Source organism: Podarcis raffonei, chromosome 8 (assembly GCF_027172205.1).
Source record: "Podarcis raffonei isolate rPodRaf1 chromosome 8, rPodRaf1.pri, whole genome shotgun sequence".
Lineage (NCBI taxonomy): Eukaryota > Metazoa > Chordata > Lepidosauria > Squamata > Lacertidae > Podarcis > Podarcis raffonei.
In genome coordinates this window covers 20836655-20855057 of record NC_070609.1, presented here as the reverse complement: position 1 = coordinate 20855057, position 18403 = coordinate 20836655, and the positions used below count along the sequence as shown (strand labels likewise).

General features: G+C 42.0%; 1 protein-coding gene across 1 annotated transcript; it reads left to right on the top strand.

Moving 5' to 3' along the window:
* Window positions 1–683: 683 nt before the first annotated feature.
* STX12 (syntaxin 12) lies at window positions 684–18033 on the top strand. The gene is made up of 9 exons (XM_053398461.1): window positions 684–993; window positions 5338–5407; window positions 6122–6221; window positions 7952–8089; window positions 9244–9287; window positions 10282–10387; window positions 11642–11714; window positions 12728–12810; window positions 16560–18033. Exons 1-9 carry the CDS (start codon window positions 885–887, stop codon window positions 16650–16652), a joined length of 816 nt encoding a protein of 271 aa, XP_053254436.1. The 5' UTR covers window positions 684–884; the 3' UTR covers window positions 16653–18033.
* The last annotated feature ends 370 nt before the right edge of the window (window positions 18034–18403 follow it).

The following is an 18403-nucleotide window of genomic DNA, read 5'->3' as shown; positions in this document are numbered from 1 at the left end:
AAGCCTACTTCCGAGGGAGTCTTGCTGAACTCGCTGCTAACGCATGTCAGTACTTAGAATAAATAATCTTGTTTCTCAGTAAATTTGCAGAGGATTCTTGCGCCGATGCAATTCTATGTACATTTACCTGGGAGCAAATTCCTCTGAGCACAGTGGAACTTGCCTCTCAAGGAGCATGCACAGAATTTCGTGGCAGAGATGCAATCCTGTGCACGTTGATCTGGAAGCAGGGCTCACTGCATACACCGACAGTTACCCCCAGGAAAATATACCAGACGGATAATCGTGCTTTTGACCGGGAGAGGAACCTTATCACAAGATGCCTGGCAAGGCGCAGCTGTAGCCAAGGGCCGCCCGCATAATCTGTAGGGGTACCAGAAAAAATAGTGAACGACGAGGCGCAGAAGGGGCAATGTGTATTTCTGCATATTAACGGGTGCGGGACGAGCTACATCCGCCCTTGGACGTACAGTACATTCACTACAAAGGCGTCGCCCGCGGTTGCGGCCTGCCCCAAAGCAGCGACATCTCCGAGCCGCATCCCGTTGCCATGACGCCCAGCCTCCATTTTTTCAGGCCGCGCGCGTCTCGGTGGGCGGGGCGAGGAGGGGAACGCGACGCACGCGCAGAACCCGCCTAGGAAAGGGGAAGCCGAGGGCAGGTCGCGTCGCAGGCTGTCACTTGCGGGACGGGTGCGCGCATTTCTTCCCCGCGCCTGCGCGGAGCAGGGGAAAAGAAGGCAGGGCCTTGTCCTTTGCGCGTGCGTCTTCGTGAAGGCGGCGGAAGCGGCGCTAGTCAGATTCGGCTGACCGTGACACAGATCCTGTGTTGTTTATCGTGTGTTTTCCCTTCTTTCGTTTTCTGTCCGGGTTTCAGGCTCGGCCATGTCGTACGGCCCGTTAGAGACGTACCGGCCCGGGGGGCTTCCGCCCCGGGACTTCAGCGCCATTATCCAGACCTGCAGCACCAATGTACAGCGCCTGGCACAATGCAGTGAGTGAAAACCGCTTCCTCCCCTTCCCCACACGACCCGCTGTGTCTTAAGTCTTGTCCCCTCAGGCCTCCTGAATTCTGTCCCCCGACCAAATAAACAATCTCTGTTACCGCCCCCCTGTCATGTGTTCCACCTCCCAACGCCGCCTTATCCTCCTTAGATTCGTCTTTTTTTTCTTTTAAGATCCCGCCTTTCCGTTTACAATACGTTCAAGGCGGCTCACAGCTCCCTAAGGCAATTTTTCGACCTTCTGTACACTTGATTCCTTTGGCTGCAGTGGCAGGCAGTTCCAAGGGCCCCCATTTAGCGAACTTTAATCCGCAGGGACTGCCCGCTCTCTACCCCGATGGTCTATTAAAGACAATATTTTAAACCGATAGAAAACCATTATAATCCCTCACCCCCATGGCTTTCTCTCTTTTTTTTAAAGGCCCACTTTTCCCCCAATAGGTCCGTCCCCCCTTATCTACACCCCACACCCCACCTTTCCTCCGTGTTTCTGTCCTAAGGATTATTTTATTTATTTATTTGGTTTGGTCTGCATCATAAAGTATTGCTTTCAAAAAATACAGTAAAATAGACCGACAAACAAGAGGAAGCAAGATCTGTATTTATAAAAAAAGAAGAAGTTAAAGCCACAGGCAGTCTCATTATTCATATTCATTATGAGTGGGAGAATTATTGCAAAGGGATGAGTCAATCTCTGCTCATTGCTACCTTCCCCATGCTTCACCTAATAGCTTCCTAACAATTATAAGTATTACTGAGGCCACTTCACGTGTTCTTTGTTGACTAAAAGGCAATCACTTCATTGTAGTCAAGAGGTGTGACCTGCATATAGAATATAATGGCCCTGTGGTTATGTATTTCATTGTGTGTCTTAATTCTGCCAAACCATTGACATCTCTTCTGGTTTCCCTATGTGTACATGTAGCAAAATACACTTGCATGTGATCACTGCGTAACAGTCTCTATATATTGTTTCCAGCTACACAAAAGTGCTTTTGAGGAAGGCAAGAACAGTCTCTGAAATTGTCTTGAGTCTAGTTAGTAAGGGCCCATCCAACCTCATCTTAATATGGAATATGTACCCTTTAATTCCCCCTCATCTATACAATCATCACCAGAGAGAGCTGCTGTCCCAAACTTTCTCCTTCCTAAATCTGAAGTTTCCCTCTCCTTCAAAAATCCAAAAAGGACATATGCTTCCTTTTAAAAGTGTCCCTGTCAGCTTGGGGCATCTTTGGTTCTCTCTCTCTCTCTCTTTTATTTTTTTAGTGTGAAGCAACTTCTTCAGAGGTGGGGTTGCTTGAAACAGCATATAGTGGAAAACAGGGAGAATGGATGCCAAAACTCTGGGTTTAAAATCACATCAGAATATAAACTGCTCAAGTATAGATTGCAAGAGGACAAAGCCCTTATGTAAAACGAGGATTTTGTGGGCAAATCGGGATGGGCCTTAAGAGACCTATTTGCCATGTCGTCTCTTTGACTTTTATTTACGCCTAGAACTCACCCAGTCTTAAGTCTGACAACAGTGCCTAGAAAATATACATAGTTACCTGTCTGATCCCATTCTTCTGCTCCCATTTACAAATGCTACAGAAGGAAGAAAGGACAGACTTCTTGAGCTTTGACAGACTTTCCAATTTTTATGTATAAATTAACATCTGAAGTGCAAATGTAGAGAGGAACACAGCTACAGTCATACCTCGGGTTACAGCCACTTCAGATTGCGTTTTTTCGGGTTGCGGACTGCCGAAACCTGGAAGTACCGGAACGGATTACTTCCGGGTTTCGGCAGTCGCGCATGCGCAGAAGCACTAAATCATGCTATGCGCAGAAGCGCCGAATCGCAACATGTGCAGACGCAGGTTGCAAATGCTGCGGGTTGCGAACATGCATCTCGCACGGATCACATTCACAACCCGAGCGTCCACTGTACTACTTTTGTGGCTGGGGGAAAAAATCTTGCAGCTCCCACTCTACTGCACTGCAGCCTTTCCACTAGTCCTAATCTCAGGTGCTGTGGAGCTAAATAAAGGCTGGGGGGAGTAGACAATTTGCATAAGCAGTTAGTTTCAAGAATTAGCTACCTTTAGTAACATTTGTGTCTGCTTTGATATTGGTAGGTATATATATAAAACAACCTTCAGAGGTTACATTTTGCCTCTGTAGTTCGTGACTGGGAGCATGAGAAGTATGCTAGAAAAAAGGCAAGCGCCCTTTCCCCAGATGCATCCCATGTTTTATTTTTTAATATTGTAAACCACTCTGAGTTTTTAATATAAATAATGGTGTATAAATATTTTAGTAAATAAATTATTTGTTACATATGTTTCTCATCTTTCTATCAAAAAATGCCCGAAGCAGCTATTACCAAGGCACACAAAAACCAAGCAATATATCACAACAAAACTATATAAGATCAGGTTAAGGTGTTCAGCGTTAGGCAGAAAAAGGTCCTCCTTTCCTTCCACTCTGCATTTTTAATCTGAAATCTTAGGCGCAGTATTGTGCCCAGAGCTCAGAAACTACCGGGTACCCACGCTAATGAAATTCCCTGGCGCAAAATGTGCCTAGAACAATGGGAGTTTCGAACACTGGGTGGCTCCATTTGGCGTCAAACAGCAAGGGGGACAAAACTGAACCATGTAGGAAACCACAGGTCAACTTCTATGTATTGAGCAACAATTGCCTGATGCTGTTCCCAGGAAACAGTCCCGGTACTAGGAGCAGACCCACTGTAACATGGTATCGTCTACTTCCCACTCACCGAATCACTCATGGAGTTTACTGTGGTTGATGGTATCAAAAGCTGCTGAGAGTAAGAGAACCAGCGGGGTTGTCATCCTCCTGCCCTTCTGCCACCTAGGTGTCCAGTGCACTTTAGGTGTTATAGCTGGACTCGAAGCTGGAATGAAATGGGCCTAGATAATCCACATCTTCTGAGCAGACTTGTAGCTGAACTGCAGCCACACTCTGAAGCTAATTGATTGATTAGGAAGCTGTGGCCCAGTTTGCACATAATGCTAAACTGTGGTTTGATGAGCCTCTGTGAGCACAAACAAAGTGTTAGGCTTGCATGCTTCTCATCCCATGTAGCCACAAGATGGGGAGCAGCAGCATGCGTACATGACACTTTCTTGGGTTCATAGAGATTTGTCCACCTAACACTAAACCAGGATTTAGTGTTATGCTGAAACACAGTCAAATGTGCATGCTCTGCCAGACTAATATTCAAGACAATTGTTCTGTGATTCTGCACAAGTAATTCACAATTGCAAGATTTTTGATATTTTCGGGCTTTATTTAAGCATTGTTACAGACTAGCTTGATCTCATCATGTTCACAACCTAGCACAAGCAAGCCGTGAGTGTTAGGACTATATATACTGTATTTGCTTATAACTCTCAGAAGGTGTTTATTATGTCTGATTTAATTATCTGTTCTGTGGTTTACCGACATAAGGCCAAAATAAGCATCAACCTGGGACTGAACAGTTTTGAAATGTGAATGCAGAATAGTTATCTTCCTGTCTCTGTCTTTGGACCTGTCTCTACCTCATCTCAATTCGTCTTTCAAAAAGTTGCTAATTTGTACAAGAAAAAAGGAAGGAAGTCACTGAAATATATATTAATATTAAGTTCCAAAGAAAGACTTCCTGCCCATTCCTACGGAAATTTACGAGAAGTCAGTCCCATTGAATTCAATGGGATATCATTTATTAATCTGATGCTCTCCAGTTATTTGGGTCTACAACCCCCATTGGCCATGTTGGCTGAACATGGTTGTTGGCTGTGCTGGTTGGGGCTGATATGAGTTGTACCCCAAGGTACCTAGATAGCACTAGGTCAGTGAAGGCTACAATGGGGCCTCCCAAAGTAAGTGCGTCTGTCTTCTTCTCCCCAACCTCCCTCCCTTTGTATTTTAGATTTAACCTTTGCACTGTCACTTACTTGCTTTATTGCTGCTTTGCACTTTGTCACTTATTGCTGACATGTAGTGATTTCAGAAGTAGTTTTTTAATCGATTGAAGTTTTCTTCCAGTACTCTCTACAGTCATAACAAGAGTCGTGTTAGATTTTTTTTAATTAATTCATTGAAAGACAACTTTGTGTTGCCCCAAAGAATGTCTCCTTCTGAAAATAGTGAAATCCCCTTTAAATTCCTTTTGAAGCTTTAGGCTAAACACACCACTGAAATGGATGTAACCTATCATCAAGTAATTATAGTTAGGATCAGGCTATGATTTCAGCAATGGTTTTTTCCCCCTGGCAATACCTCCTTAGAGGAGAACTTTTATGCTCAATGATAACGCACAATCAACTTTGCTTCCACAGCTTCTCAGATAAAGAACTTGATGAGTCAGCTGGGAACTAAGCAGGACTCCAGCAAACTGCAGGAAAACCTGTACGTATGACCTGAGCAGTTCTTAAAGTGCACATTACAATGGCAAACCCAAATACCTGGATAAATTTTGAATATCCTGCATGGGCAGTAGAATGTGGTTGGTTGAAGAGATGATGCCACTTAAGTCTGCAAGGGGAGGCATAGCATTTTTTAATACTCTCTCCTGCTCATGTATCCCACAAAATAAAATAGCTATAGTATTTTAAGGAGAGGGGTTCTAGCCCAGACTGCTGCCTGTTGTGCTAGTACACTACTTTGGGTAAGTTCATATAGGGCGGGGATGGGGAATCTACAGATGCTGTTGGACTTTTAGTCCCATCAGCTTCTGCCAGCATGGCTAATGTAGCAGAACATTCATGAATGTGATTCTCCACCTGCAGTCTAAAAAACTGCCCATTCTACATCAAGACTTCCCCATCTCATGTGGTTGCATCTGTAGGCCATTGGACACAGTAACAAACTGCCGTACAACTTGTTAATACCAAAGAGACTAGAAATGCTTATGTGGAAGGAATGTCTATTCACTTCTGGGGGGAAATGAAATTTTAATATTGGGAGGCACCCAACAAGAATCATGTGGCTGTCCTAAATTGCTGCATAACCGAGTGAATGAAAAATTAGATTTGTGGGTATCATAGTTCCTGTTTATGTGCTCAAGCTTCCGTTTTGAAGAGTCTAGAAATCAAAGCTGAAGAATGCATTCTTTTTTCATAGACAGCAGTTGCAGAACACAGCAAACCGGCTTGCCAAAGAGACCAATGAATACCTGAAGGAGCTGGGCTCCCTGCCACTCCCCTTATCTGCATCGGAACAGGTATGTGAATCTTCTGTGCTGCGATAGATTGGACGGAAAGCTTATTTCTTGATAATGGCGATATTAGTGATGTTTTTAATGGAATACCAACATCATTGTTTTGATGGGATGTGTAGGATACTGTGAAAAGGTGAGTGAGGTCCATTTAGAGCAGGGATGGTGAACCTGTGGACCTCAGCCACCAGCATAGGCAACGGTCAGGAATGATGGAGATTGTAATGCACCAACATGGGGAGGCCCACAGGTTTCCCATCCCTAATTTAAAGGCTGAACTCTTTATATCTGCAATTTACTGGCACATGGTGGTTTTTCCATTGGAATTTAATTAGTATTCTGGGGAAGAGGGTTAATCCCTCATTTCCATCTGCTGTAGTGAGTGAGGAAACAACAGATGGTTGGAGGCAAGGGAATCTTTCAGTATCTGCTAGTGCATGAAATGGATGTAAACACTCAATTTTAGGACTCTAAATGCTAGTCTAAAGCTGGATGTTATCTAGGCCAGTTCTTTTCCCTTCCCAGGCTGCTAATGCTCATATATCGAGCCATAAATGCAGACTGGTATTTGCCTACAGCAGATATGAGATGCTCTGGGTATCTAATAACAAGCAAGATCTGCCGCTCTCCTCAACACCTGACAAGCAGATGAGGTGACTAGCTGTGGGCAAGACACAGTGCAGAGAAGTGTTTGAAATGATAATAGGAAGATTCAGCACATGGGCTAATACTAAAGTTAAGAGGCCAGCTTTTAAGACTGCCTGTGCATTGCCTGTGTACCTCTGCTTGTGTGTAACAAGGCTTTATCCGCTTTGCAAACCACGGAGGAAGGGAGAAAGAGGTTAAATGGGGGGGGAATCACTTCTCCTTAACTATGACCTATTGATGAACTTCCCTATGTCATATCAAATGGTAGCACAGCTGAAAGTGAGGGGCTTCTATTTCAGTGTGTAATGCCAATAAACAATAAGAGAGATTCTTGCCCAAGTAGCATTGCGATGATGGTCATCTGAAACTCCTCTTTCACTTCCCTGCCCCATTCTTGCCTACAGCTTCTGTAGAACCTTCTTAAGTAGTTTGCCTTTTTGCTCACTGCTGCACCAGCAAACAAAAGACAAGTTGTCTATGGAGCGGCAAAAAAAGTTAAATAAATATGTTTCCCATTAACTTCAAAGGAAGATGGAATGGAGGCTGGGCAAAGGAATCCAAGCCCTTGATGTGCTGTGCTGGAGGGGGTTTGGATGGAGCGGAGGTCTCCTTCCGCCCAGCCCTGCTGGGCTTCACCAGCTTTGTCTAGGGGAGAAGCTCCAACATCAGCAAGGGAGTTCTATTGGTGAGGAGCACCTCAATGCACACATCTGCCCAAACGTTAGACCAGAGCTATTGAGCTGGTATGAGCAATCGGGCTGATTAAGCATAGCCAGAGGTTAGGATTGTAGCCTTAATCCACTTTGCTCAGTTGCACTTCTGTTGTCAGATACCTATAAACTACAGTATAGACCCAGAAACATGTACTGGAAATGCTGTGGTTTGTGTGTCTCCTCCCTCACAGTTTGTGAAGCTGTACTTTGATCTGTGGAACAAGGTGTTATTTCCACCTTGGGAATCCTGCTAGATTACTGTTACAAACAGAATCCATAAAAGGTAGAAATAAGGCATATACATTCTCTTGGTTATTGGATGCTCCTTTTTGCTGTTCTACACAATAAACCATGGACATAATTTGTGTTTTCTAGCGCCAGCAGAAACTTCAGAAGGAACGTTTAATGAATGACTTTTCCGCAGCCTTAAATAACTTTCAAGCAGTGCAAAGAAGAGTGTCTGAAAAAGAAAAGGAGACTGTTGCCCGGGCAAGAGCTGGTTCTCGTCTTTCTGTAAGTTTGTCAGCCAAGCCTCTCCTAAAGAAAAAGGCTGCTACAGGCTCCGTTCAAATGTTTCTTTTTAAGCATTTAAATGTTTTGCATTGTATCCTGTAAACATGACAGTTCTTGACCCTGGTTTTAGCTAGGGTTCATAACAGATCCTATACTCTGCTTATTCTGTGAGGTTGAGATTACTTTTTCAGCAAACACAGTACCAAAATATAGTTGAAGTGTGTTCAGAATACACCATGATTCCCACTTGGAGGCAATACATATAATAACAACAACAACACCCCCTGCCACAAACAAATTTTAAAGGTCAGAGATTGTTTAATCAGCCAAGGGCATCATACCTTGGTAGGTCATCCTACCAAGAACAGACTTCTGATGCGTTGTATTGATCTGGGAAGCCTACCAGGGTAAGTGCTTTGCTGAGAGACAGTTACTTCCTGGGACTATGAGTCAAAGCCACCCCTTGGACCACAGTAATTAGGCGAATTCTCCTATCTGTATTTTTTTAATGTTGAGTAAGGTTCCTGCTCCCACTAAAACTCTTCCAAAACACTGCATTAAAATGGTTTCTCCCCTGCATTGGGGAGTTTCTCCCTCCTTCAGCATTGAGGTCAGCATTGGCCAAGTTAGGTGAGTAGATAGGAGTCTGACTAATTCCCATATTTAAGGACAGGAAGCAATACTCCTAGTCATGTGAGTAGTGACCCTGGATTGCATATGTTTCCCTTGCACACACTTGTGGCACACACAGGATTAAGAGGATTAATTATAGTGAGTGATCATGCCGTGCAACAGAGGGCTTGACTGATGAGATCACTATCCCTTCCTATTTAGTTTTGCTCTGTTCAAGTTATTGGTGTTTTTTAGAAACAAAAAACACCCAACTTCCTGTACTGGTTTATTAGCCACCTTGGAAGCTTAGTTTGAAAGGCAACCTTAAAATCTTTTAGTTAAAAATAAGTTATCTTCTCTTGACTATCACAAAGCCTTTTAATCTATCGTTCTTTGTCATGCCCATTGAAATCAGCAGGACATGAAGACAATACTGATAGTGATCAGGCATTATAATGCTTCAGTGTTTCATCACATCCTACAGCCTACTTAGTACAAACCTTACCCTGTTGACTGATGAGAACTAAATTCTTTTTTTCCAGGGAGATGACAGGTCCAGGGAAGAACAGCTGGTCTCATTTGACAGGTAATGTTTCCTTCTTTAAAGTGACAAATCATTTTTATCTCTTCAAATGCAATCATATCTCTTGACTTGGGGAAAAATGGGTGGGGAACAGGAAGAAAACACAGGCATTGGTGAATTAACAATGTGTTCCAATAGTACATAAGCTTCTTACTCTTGAAGCAGAACAAAAATGGCCCATTTCAGATGTCAGGCCGGTGTGCTCCCTTGATATGCTCTCTGATTCCCTCAGTTACTTCCCAGTTTGCATCAATGACGGCCAAGACCTGAAACATGGTTTGTATCCAGACTTTGGAAATTGAGTTTGAACCATGGCTTGAATTCTGGCTTAGAAGCAAACTGGTTTGTGAGCACTTGTTTGTGGCATCTGGTTTGAGCAAGTAATTGTTAACGCAAACCAGGAGGAGAGAGAGGTAATTTGGGAGGGTTAGGAGGGAGTATGCCAGTCTTGGACACAGCTCTGATTGTCAAACTATGACTGAGCTGTAACATCTCAGTCATACCTGTTGCACTTAAGTATAAATACAGATCCTGACTTTTACCAACATTATTTTTACATTTGACTGTTGGGGGCAGAGTTGCAAGAAAACTCTGACTCTATGTCATAGGACATTTCAAATTATTTTCTTGGTACTTTCAGTCCCAATGAACTATTAGCATGCATACGGTTGCCAGTATATGTATTTTAATTCACTTTTGGATGATGTCTGCAAGCTTTTGAAACCTAGGTGGCAAAAATACATCAATAAAATACCTATAAAACAGCTTCAGATTTTTCTGGAGTAGTAGACTCATGATCTGAGCATAGGAATTTTCATTGGAGAAACGAATAAAAACAGACAAATATTTTTGCAATAAATTGTGAAATAGGTAAGTGATTCATTATTTGGAGAGCACTCTCCCTCCTTTAATACAAATCAGGTATTTAGGTGAAAATCCAAGTGAGTATTCAGTAATAATTGGAAAAGCAGACTGTAATGTAGCATTCTCCCTGCAGCAATGAAGAGTGGAATCAGATGCAGTCTCAAGAGGAAGACGTAGCAATAACAGAACAAGATCTTGAACTAATTAAGGAGAGAGAAACTGCCATTAGGCAGTTGGAGGTGAGTGGATTAGGACTTGAACCAGATGCAAAGTTTTAAAAATCGCTTTGTTGTATTTAAATAGGTCTGAGCAAGGACTTCAAGGTTCTTCTGAACCACACTGGTCCCATCTGTATTTTCTTTAATTGCATACTGGGATATGCTGTAACTCAGCAGTGGGGAACCTCTGACCCACAGGAATCTTGACCTGCCAGGGGGTAAAATTTGGCTCATGGGGCCATTTTTTTGGAACCATGCCCACATGCCAATCATCGGATATGCGGCGTGGTGGTGTTTGATTCTGCATTAACTGTATGCTCCAGTACCCTGTTGGGAATGGGTGAATACAACCAAAGCAGAAGAGTTCCATGCTGCTTTTTGAACCTCTGAAAGCTACAGGTTTAAAGATCAATTGGGTGGGGTGAGGTTTGAAAGCCCCTTTGCAAGCAGTCCCACACTGCTTTTCAAACAACCCTGTACTGCACTTTGAAGTCCTGACAGTTGGGGCAAAGTATCTGTAAAGTATCGGTTCAGCTGAGCTACCCCCTGGGAAGCTGTCAAGTCTCAACCTTTTCTTCACCGGTATACAGTATTGCCTTGTAGAAATACTTATCACAAATTTATCACACGCCCCTAGTATATACACAATCAAAGATTGGGGCAAGTGTTCAGAAAACATAGACTGTGACTCTCTTGAAGTTGCTGAAAGGGAGGAGTGAAGGATGTGGCTATCCCAGGCTGGAAACAAATGTAGGAGCTACTAGGAAAAGGAAGGAGATCTGCTTGAAGGAGGTATAAGCAGGTCAGGTGGACAAGAAGCCACACTTTGGAATATAGGAACCAGACAGATGGAGCCAATGATGTTTCTTTGGTGTTGAACGGGGGATAAGTTGTAGAAACTCATCCAAGTTTTGAAGACAGAGACCTCTTCATAAATTCTGGAAAATCTGGTTGTAAATGTTTCATTTCAAAGGGATGTGAGGACTCTGATCCAAAAATAAAAATGTAATTTTAATTTTTGGCATTTTTATACACCCTATAAACTATGTAATCTCAAAGGTTTGTAAATAATACTAAGACAGTTTCCCAGGGTTCACTTTTCAGGGGATCAAACTACTATAGCAGAAAAGTGGGCAGGAAAGCCTCATCATGTGGGTGTTGCTATTTAGATCTAAACCATAGTAGAGTGGATGTCCATTTGTGTTACTTTTTCAAATGGGTTCTGTAAACATGCAGTTTGGAGAGAGTAACTCTTCATGACCTTCTTCCTTTCAGGCAGATATCCTGGATGTGAACCAGATATTTAAAGATTTGGCTATGATGATCCATGATCAGGGAGACATGATTGGTAAGATGATACCTGTGTTTGCTATGACAGTTTCCCTCCAAATTGCTGATTGTGCAACTTTTTATGGATGCTTATGGTTATATGTTCAGCCTATGGTGTGTTACTAGCTGAGAATTCATATTGGAGATCTTTGAAACAAATTGAGTGTTCTTTGTGCCAGGCAGTGTGCTCTAAATATATCATTTTTTAATCAAATATATCTTTTTTTTAAAACTGGGCAAAATAGAGGCATTTTTTACCACTTCAGAAGGTGGGGCCAAAAGTACTTGTTCATGCTATACCTTTTGAAAATGAGCCAGTAGTAGTTTGTCAGTGGTTTATGAGACACAGTATATCAGGGCTCACAGCACCTGTGATTTTTATGATAAAACAATTTTATATACTGACTAAGCAGGCTTTATTTCAAAAAGTGAAAACCTGGACACAAAAGTTGTTGGGGTTACCATACATCCGGATTTTCCTGACATTTTCCCAATTTCCACCCGGACACTGCTTCCGACTGCTGTATGTCCAGGAAATTCTGGACGTATGGCAACCCTCATTATAGCAATGTTGAATAGTAGGGGTGGGAAAGCTGTGTCCCTTGGTCTTATTTCATGTGGGTGGAAGGAGAATAGAAAGGCAAGGAAGATCAAAATGGTGCAAAAAAAATGAAAACAGATGGAGCAAATGGAAGGGTCGGGTGAGGAGTTCTCTGCCAGCATTGCCTGACCTCTGGCAAAGGTGAGCATTCCCTGCCCTGCCAGCCCACCAGGCAAGCAGGAAGGGTGATGGGAAGAGAAGCAAGTGACCCCATCCAAGTTAGTTAGTTAGTTAGTTAGTTAGTTGTATTTCATAAAATTCAGAGTTTAACTCTGGCCCCGCCCACCACCACTCCATAGGTTACTCCTGCAGGAATGGAGCCCTCGACAGAACAAGATTCCCAATCACCGGTATACAGGCTGTTGTTGTTGTTATATATACAGGCTGTTGTAAGAGAATTGTACATCTGTGTGCGCTCTTCTTCCCTATAGATAGTATAGAAGCAAATGTAGAAAATGCAGAAGTCCACGTGGAAAGTGCCAATGACCAGTTACAAAGAGCCGCTTATTATCAGGTAACAATGTCTGCACAACCACTTTAAAAGGAAGGGAGGTGGGAGCAGAATCAGTCTTGCTAAGTTTCTTCAGAAAAGAGAAAGCAAAGCCTCTTGAAACCGACGGATTAGATTCCAGCTAAGTTCTGTTCAGAGAAGACCCTTTGAAATTAATGGATCTAAGTTAGTCTTGCCCATTAATTTCAGTGAGCTGGCTCTAATATTGGATACCACCCATGGTTCTTCTAAAACAAAAGGAAAATGGTATCTACATACTTCTCTTTTTCAATTCCTTGTGACACCTTGAAATTCAAACTGATGGAAAAATGCATAGCTTTTAATGTAGAGATTCTTCCCAGTGAATTTGCCCTTTGCACAATCTAGAGGCAGTAAGCACAACTGAAGTCTATATATGAGGACCTGTAACAGAGTGGTGGAAAGCTAGAATTGCCTATTGTTGAACCCGGGGCCTTACACCAACATCCTACCCACTTGACTGTGTCCTGTCCTCTCTTGAATTTCTAACACATTCTATTTCTATCTCCCGGACCGTGTGGCACCATCTTAAAATATTAATGTTAAAGCTACATGAAAAATGCAAATGATACATGGACCAATGACATGTTTATTACAGATATTTATGTACCGCCCTTTAATAAAATTTTGTGTGTGGTTTACAATAATATTCAGTAATTAAAATGACAAATAACTATAAAAACAACTAAACTGTAAATCTCAAGTAGAATAAAACAAGGGGGGAAGCCCGCCATGAGACACTGAGCTTAAAAGACTTAAGAAAATGATATCTTTGCTTGGCACTGGAGTTATGAAAGAGTGATGTCGAACAAGCATTTCATAACTGAAGCACCAACACTGAAAAGGCTCTGGTAGCCACTTCCCTCATTTCAGAAAATTTCCCTATGTTAAAAATGCAGAAGCAAAATAAGCCAATATCCCAACACCTATCAATAAAGCATTTTTTATCTGACAGCCGTGATTATTACATTGCTAGCAATTCAGAAATGTGCACAGAGCAACCTATGCATGAACAGGCATTTTTTCATCTTTTTTTCTAAACAGCAGCATTTTATTTATCATATGCTGAAACCTGCTGGTGTTTTTTAAACTGGGGAGTTACAAAGGAGCTTTCAATGCAGCATGGAGCCTTAATGAAAAGGAGAAGGGGGAGGGACTTCCGGGTTAGCGCCATCGGCGAAATGGCGGAGTTCCTCTGACCAGAGGTACTGTCTCCGTGGAAACTGGGTCTACCCGCCGCGGCGAAGGTGGGGACCCGCTAGAAATCCCAGGTGGAAGAAGCCTGGGAACGTGGGGTTTGGCAGAGCACCAGGAGCGCCTCCCCTATTCGCGGGGAACCCCATTTTGGGGCTCCGGAGCGAAGGAGGGTGATCGGCGCGGTGCTGCGAACTGACTGCTATTTTCACGGAGGGAAGCCGCATTGCCATTGCCGGAGAGCCCTGACTTTTTCCTGTTGACAATTGGATTCTAAACAAGTACCCGTGAGTAGAAACGGAAAATTGGATCAAGAAATATTTTAATTTGGCACCGAAGCGGGAAGGTTCAAAACAGGAAGTCCGCCTTCCGCTTTCTGTAAATAGACTGAAGCAAAAATCTTGTAAGCTAATAGCCTGGAAAGTCGCTTTACAAAGGTTGAAATTTCCTTCATTTATAACCATTAAAACCCCCTTGGAAGCAGGAGAAAAGGGGGGGAAATTAAACTGTTCAAGCCTGCTGGAGAGGGAGTAAAGGAAAATAAGTTTCCACCGTCTCAAACCTGGGAACGGGGTGCCAGAGACAGAAATTATTGGAGACGTTCATTGACTGTGAATGGAACATTTTGACAGATAGCAAGAAAAAAGAGAAACAAATTGATTCCACTGCTGCCTTTTGCATTCTAAAGAAACAAAATATTTGAATATTGAAAGTGACTTTCTTTTGTTGGACATGATTTAAAAAGATGGACACAAATAGATATTGTATCCTCTAGAGGGAGCTTGTCAAATTATTGCTGCAGTTGACTTGGGGATTTCACAGCTGCGAGATTAACATCATGGGACCAGACTGTGACCTTGAATAAAAATGTGTTTGGAAGAAGTTCTGGTGCTTGCTTTTTGCAAGACAAGTGCTTTGCTGGAGCAGTTGCATGAGAAGGTGGATTTGATGAGTTGGATTCGATGACTGTTGCAATGTGGACAAATAGGGAATATTGACATAGAAATTATACAGGGACCAATCCAGGAAACTGGTTCGACTGGGCAAATGCAAGGCCAGATAATAATGGAGGAAGCTACGGTGCTACCTCAAGCAACACAAATGGTGAGACCCGAGGCCCTGCAGGAGTATAAGCCGCTGTTTTGGAAGAATGAACTTGAATTAGGCCTGAAGGAATCTGGAGCTGAGGAGGATCTCAACTTTGGAGAGATTTTGAAATATGCTGCTAAAGATCTTTTGGATTATATTGATGACTGTGGGGAGTGGGAATGTGGGGAATGGGATGGTTTGACGTGGGGAGATGGACATGAGTATGGATGGAAATTCCCCGGAGACCTACTCCCTAAGGAGAAAGGAAAGAAACTAAGAAAGAGACCAACAAAAGACAAGGAAAAGTGCAAGCATAAACAAGAAGAAAAAGATCTGCAGAAGGGGCATGGAAGAGACTTAAGAGCCTCGGATATCAGACTACCAGGTTGATGGACTAGATGGAATTGGATAATAAGGACAGACACAACCCGAGACCAGGAAGAAGGGACGTTGGATGAAAACTGGAAGAGTCTATAAAGAAAAAAATTTATTTTGGGAATTAGTGTAAAATTAATGAATATTAGGGAGAATGTTGGAGTGAAATTGTCTGGCTTTAGCAGAAATGATATAAGGATAAATAAGTACTAAGTTTTTAAGTTTTAAGGTATTTTACGGTATTTTATGCTAAGATAAGGTTAAGGTATTTTATGGTAAGATAAGGTTAAATAAAGTAAGGTAAATTGAGCATCAGAATATGGTGAAAGATGGATAGGATGTATAGAGTTAATTAATTGGTTATAAGATAAAATATAGAAAGGATTTGCTGAAGGGGGAAAGCCCCACTTTGTGCACAAATCTACCTGGTTGCTTCTCTCAGTCAACACCACTAGCAATAAACTTGTACCTTCTATTGCTTCCTTTTAGGGACATGGGTGGCACTGTGGATTAAACCACAGAGCCTAGGGCTTGCTGATCAGAAGGTCGGCGGTTTGAATCCCCACGACGGGGTGAGCTCCCATTGCTCGGTCCCTGCTCCTGCCAACCCAGCAGTTCAAAAGCACGTCAAAGTGCAAGTAGATAAATAGGTACCGCTCCGGCGGGAAGGTAAATGGCGTTTCCATGCGCTGCTCTGGTTTGCCAGAAGCGGCTTAGTCATGCTGGCCAAATGACCCGGAAGCTGTACGATGGTTCCCTCAGCCAATAAAGCGAGATAAGCACCGCAACCCCAGAGTCGGTCATGACTGGACCTAATGGTCAGGGGTCTCTTTACATTTTTATTGCTTCCTTTTAAATACATGTTAAATATTCAGCCTTGATTGTTTAAGCACTCTTTTGACAATTGCTGTTGTTGCCCTCTTCTTGTTGATATCTTGTTCCTTTTCTCTTTGGTTAAGTATTGCGTCCAAACACATCCCACCTTCCTAATGTACAAATTTTAATGAGCTGAATGTTGTTTTCTTACCATCTTCCCGGTGTAAATGGATTTTTCCCTATTTGTTTTCTTTTAACAGAAGAAATCTCGTAAGAAGATCTGTATCCTGATTCTTGGTCTGTCTGTGGCTGTTCTAATCCTGGGACTCATTATCTGGCAGGCATCAAAATGAAGCCCTTATGTGGAACTGAATGAATTGCAGAGTTGTTGTTTTCCTCCCCAAAGGGAAAACAAGTAGACAAACCCTGTGGAATGAATTGATTGAGAGGAGATGAAACACAAACTGGTTTTCCTCTAGTAATTATAATATATAGAAACTAACATGAAGATAACTAGTTATTGGATTTAGTGAACCATGAAGACAGTATTTATCAGTTAATGTAAAATTATTTTATGTAATCAAACTTGTGGGGTTTTTTTGTTTATTATACTATTGCTGTCCTGAATATAAAGTGTTGGAGAGTGTGATCGGTAACCTGTTAATTGACAACATACACTACAAATTTAACTTTTTAAAGATACATACTGCTTTTGTAAGCGACTTGCACAGGAATAACTTCTGAGAACACCAGAATCTCACTAACTAAGCAACTCTCCAATGAATTTGTTGCTGTGATCCAGAGATTTGCTTTAAGAGTGTGCGGTGAGCTGCAACTCTTTTTCAGTTCCTCTGCTGCCTTGTATACCACTTTTGAAACTTCCAGAAGTTGCTCTTCATTGCAGCATGGTAGTCTTGTGATTAAAAGTCCAAGCTACACAGTAGCCTTTGTTTTAAACTTCTCAAGAGAACTTTAAACATCTCCCATCTTTTTTAATGGTATACCATGAAAAATGTTTTGGTCACTTGCATTTGGAACTGAGAATGTACTCCGTGATTACTTTTCTGAGCTAGAGATATTTGTACCTAGTATTCAGTAAGAGGTTTTCTCCTTGATCCATTTTTGTGGTGACAGTGAATCATTTAGCAGTGTGTCCAAATGTATTGTTGCCTAATGAAGCTGTATTTGATGGTGGGCTGCTTTACTCTTGTCTTCCCAACTTGTACCTCTAAGCCCATATATTATACATTTGCAGCACATAAAAAATACAGCACAGAGCCTGTAATGGGTAAAAAATGGAGGTGGCATAGAAAAATAGTTATACATTTTGTGAGCAACTATGGCAAATCTGTCTTTCCAAGAGAAGATTTTCACCTTTGCAGGCTAGGAACGTTACTTATCTCCTTTGGCTGAGAGATCTGACCTAGACCTTTTCTCTGCTCTGAATTGCTGGGTAGAGCTCTTAGGTCTATTCCACTCCTGCAGGATAACTGATGTAAAAAAAGGCTGAAAAGTTGACTTGTTTATAGACTTGTAGCAATTTCTTGGGTAGAATTGTAAATCTTTTTACTGACACACTCACTATTTATTCTTTTTCACATTTTACTTATTGAAATTACTAAACTGTGAAAGTTGGCGCTGGAGAAGATTGATGCCCTCAGTTGCACACCTTTCTTTGCACTACTGCTCCATCATTCCATCCATTTAACTGTCAATAAACATTTTTTTAAAGTGTTTTGACATTGTGTATTTTCTTCAGCTCAGACCTAAATGCAAGGATCAAATCACTTTCAATGCCTGGAGAAAACAACGGTCTTTGGGTAAAGTCTTTGACATTCCGATAATTTATTATGCTGCTAGTTTTTGCTATACTGGACTCGTTTGGAAGGAAGCGCATAATATAATTTAATAAATTTTATAGTTAATGCTTCTGACGTGAATTTGTGTCTGGAAGTTTGCATCATAATAAATTAGTTTTTAAAACAAGTGACAGGAACTTCTGAAATGCTGTTCCTGATATAGTGTATGCCTCATTCTGTGAGATTTTTTTTAAAAAAAGAAAAGTGGAAATGGATAATATGCACAGGGTCATCAGCAATTGGGA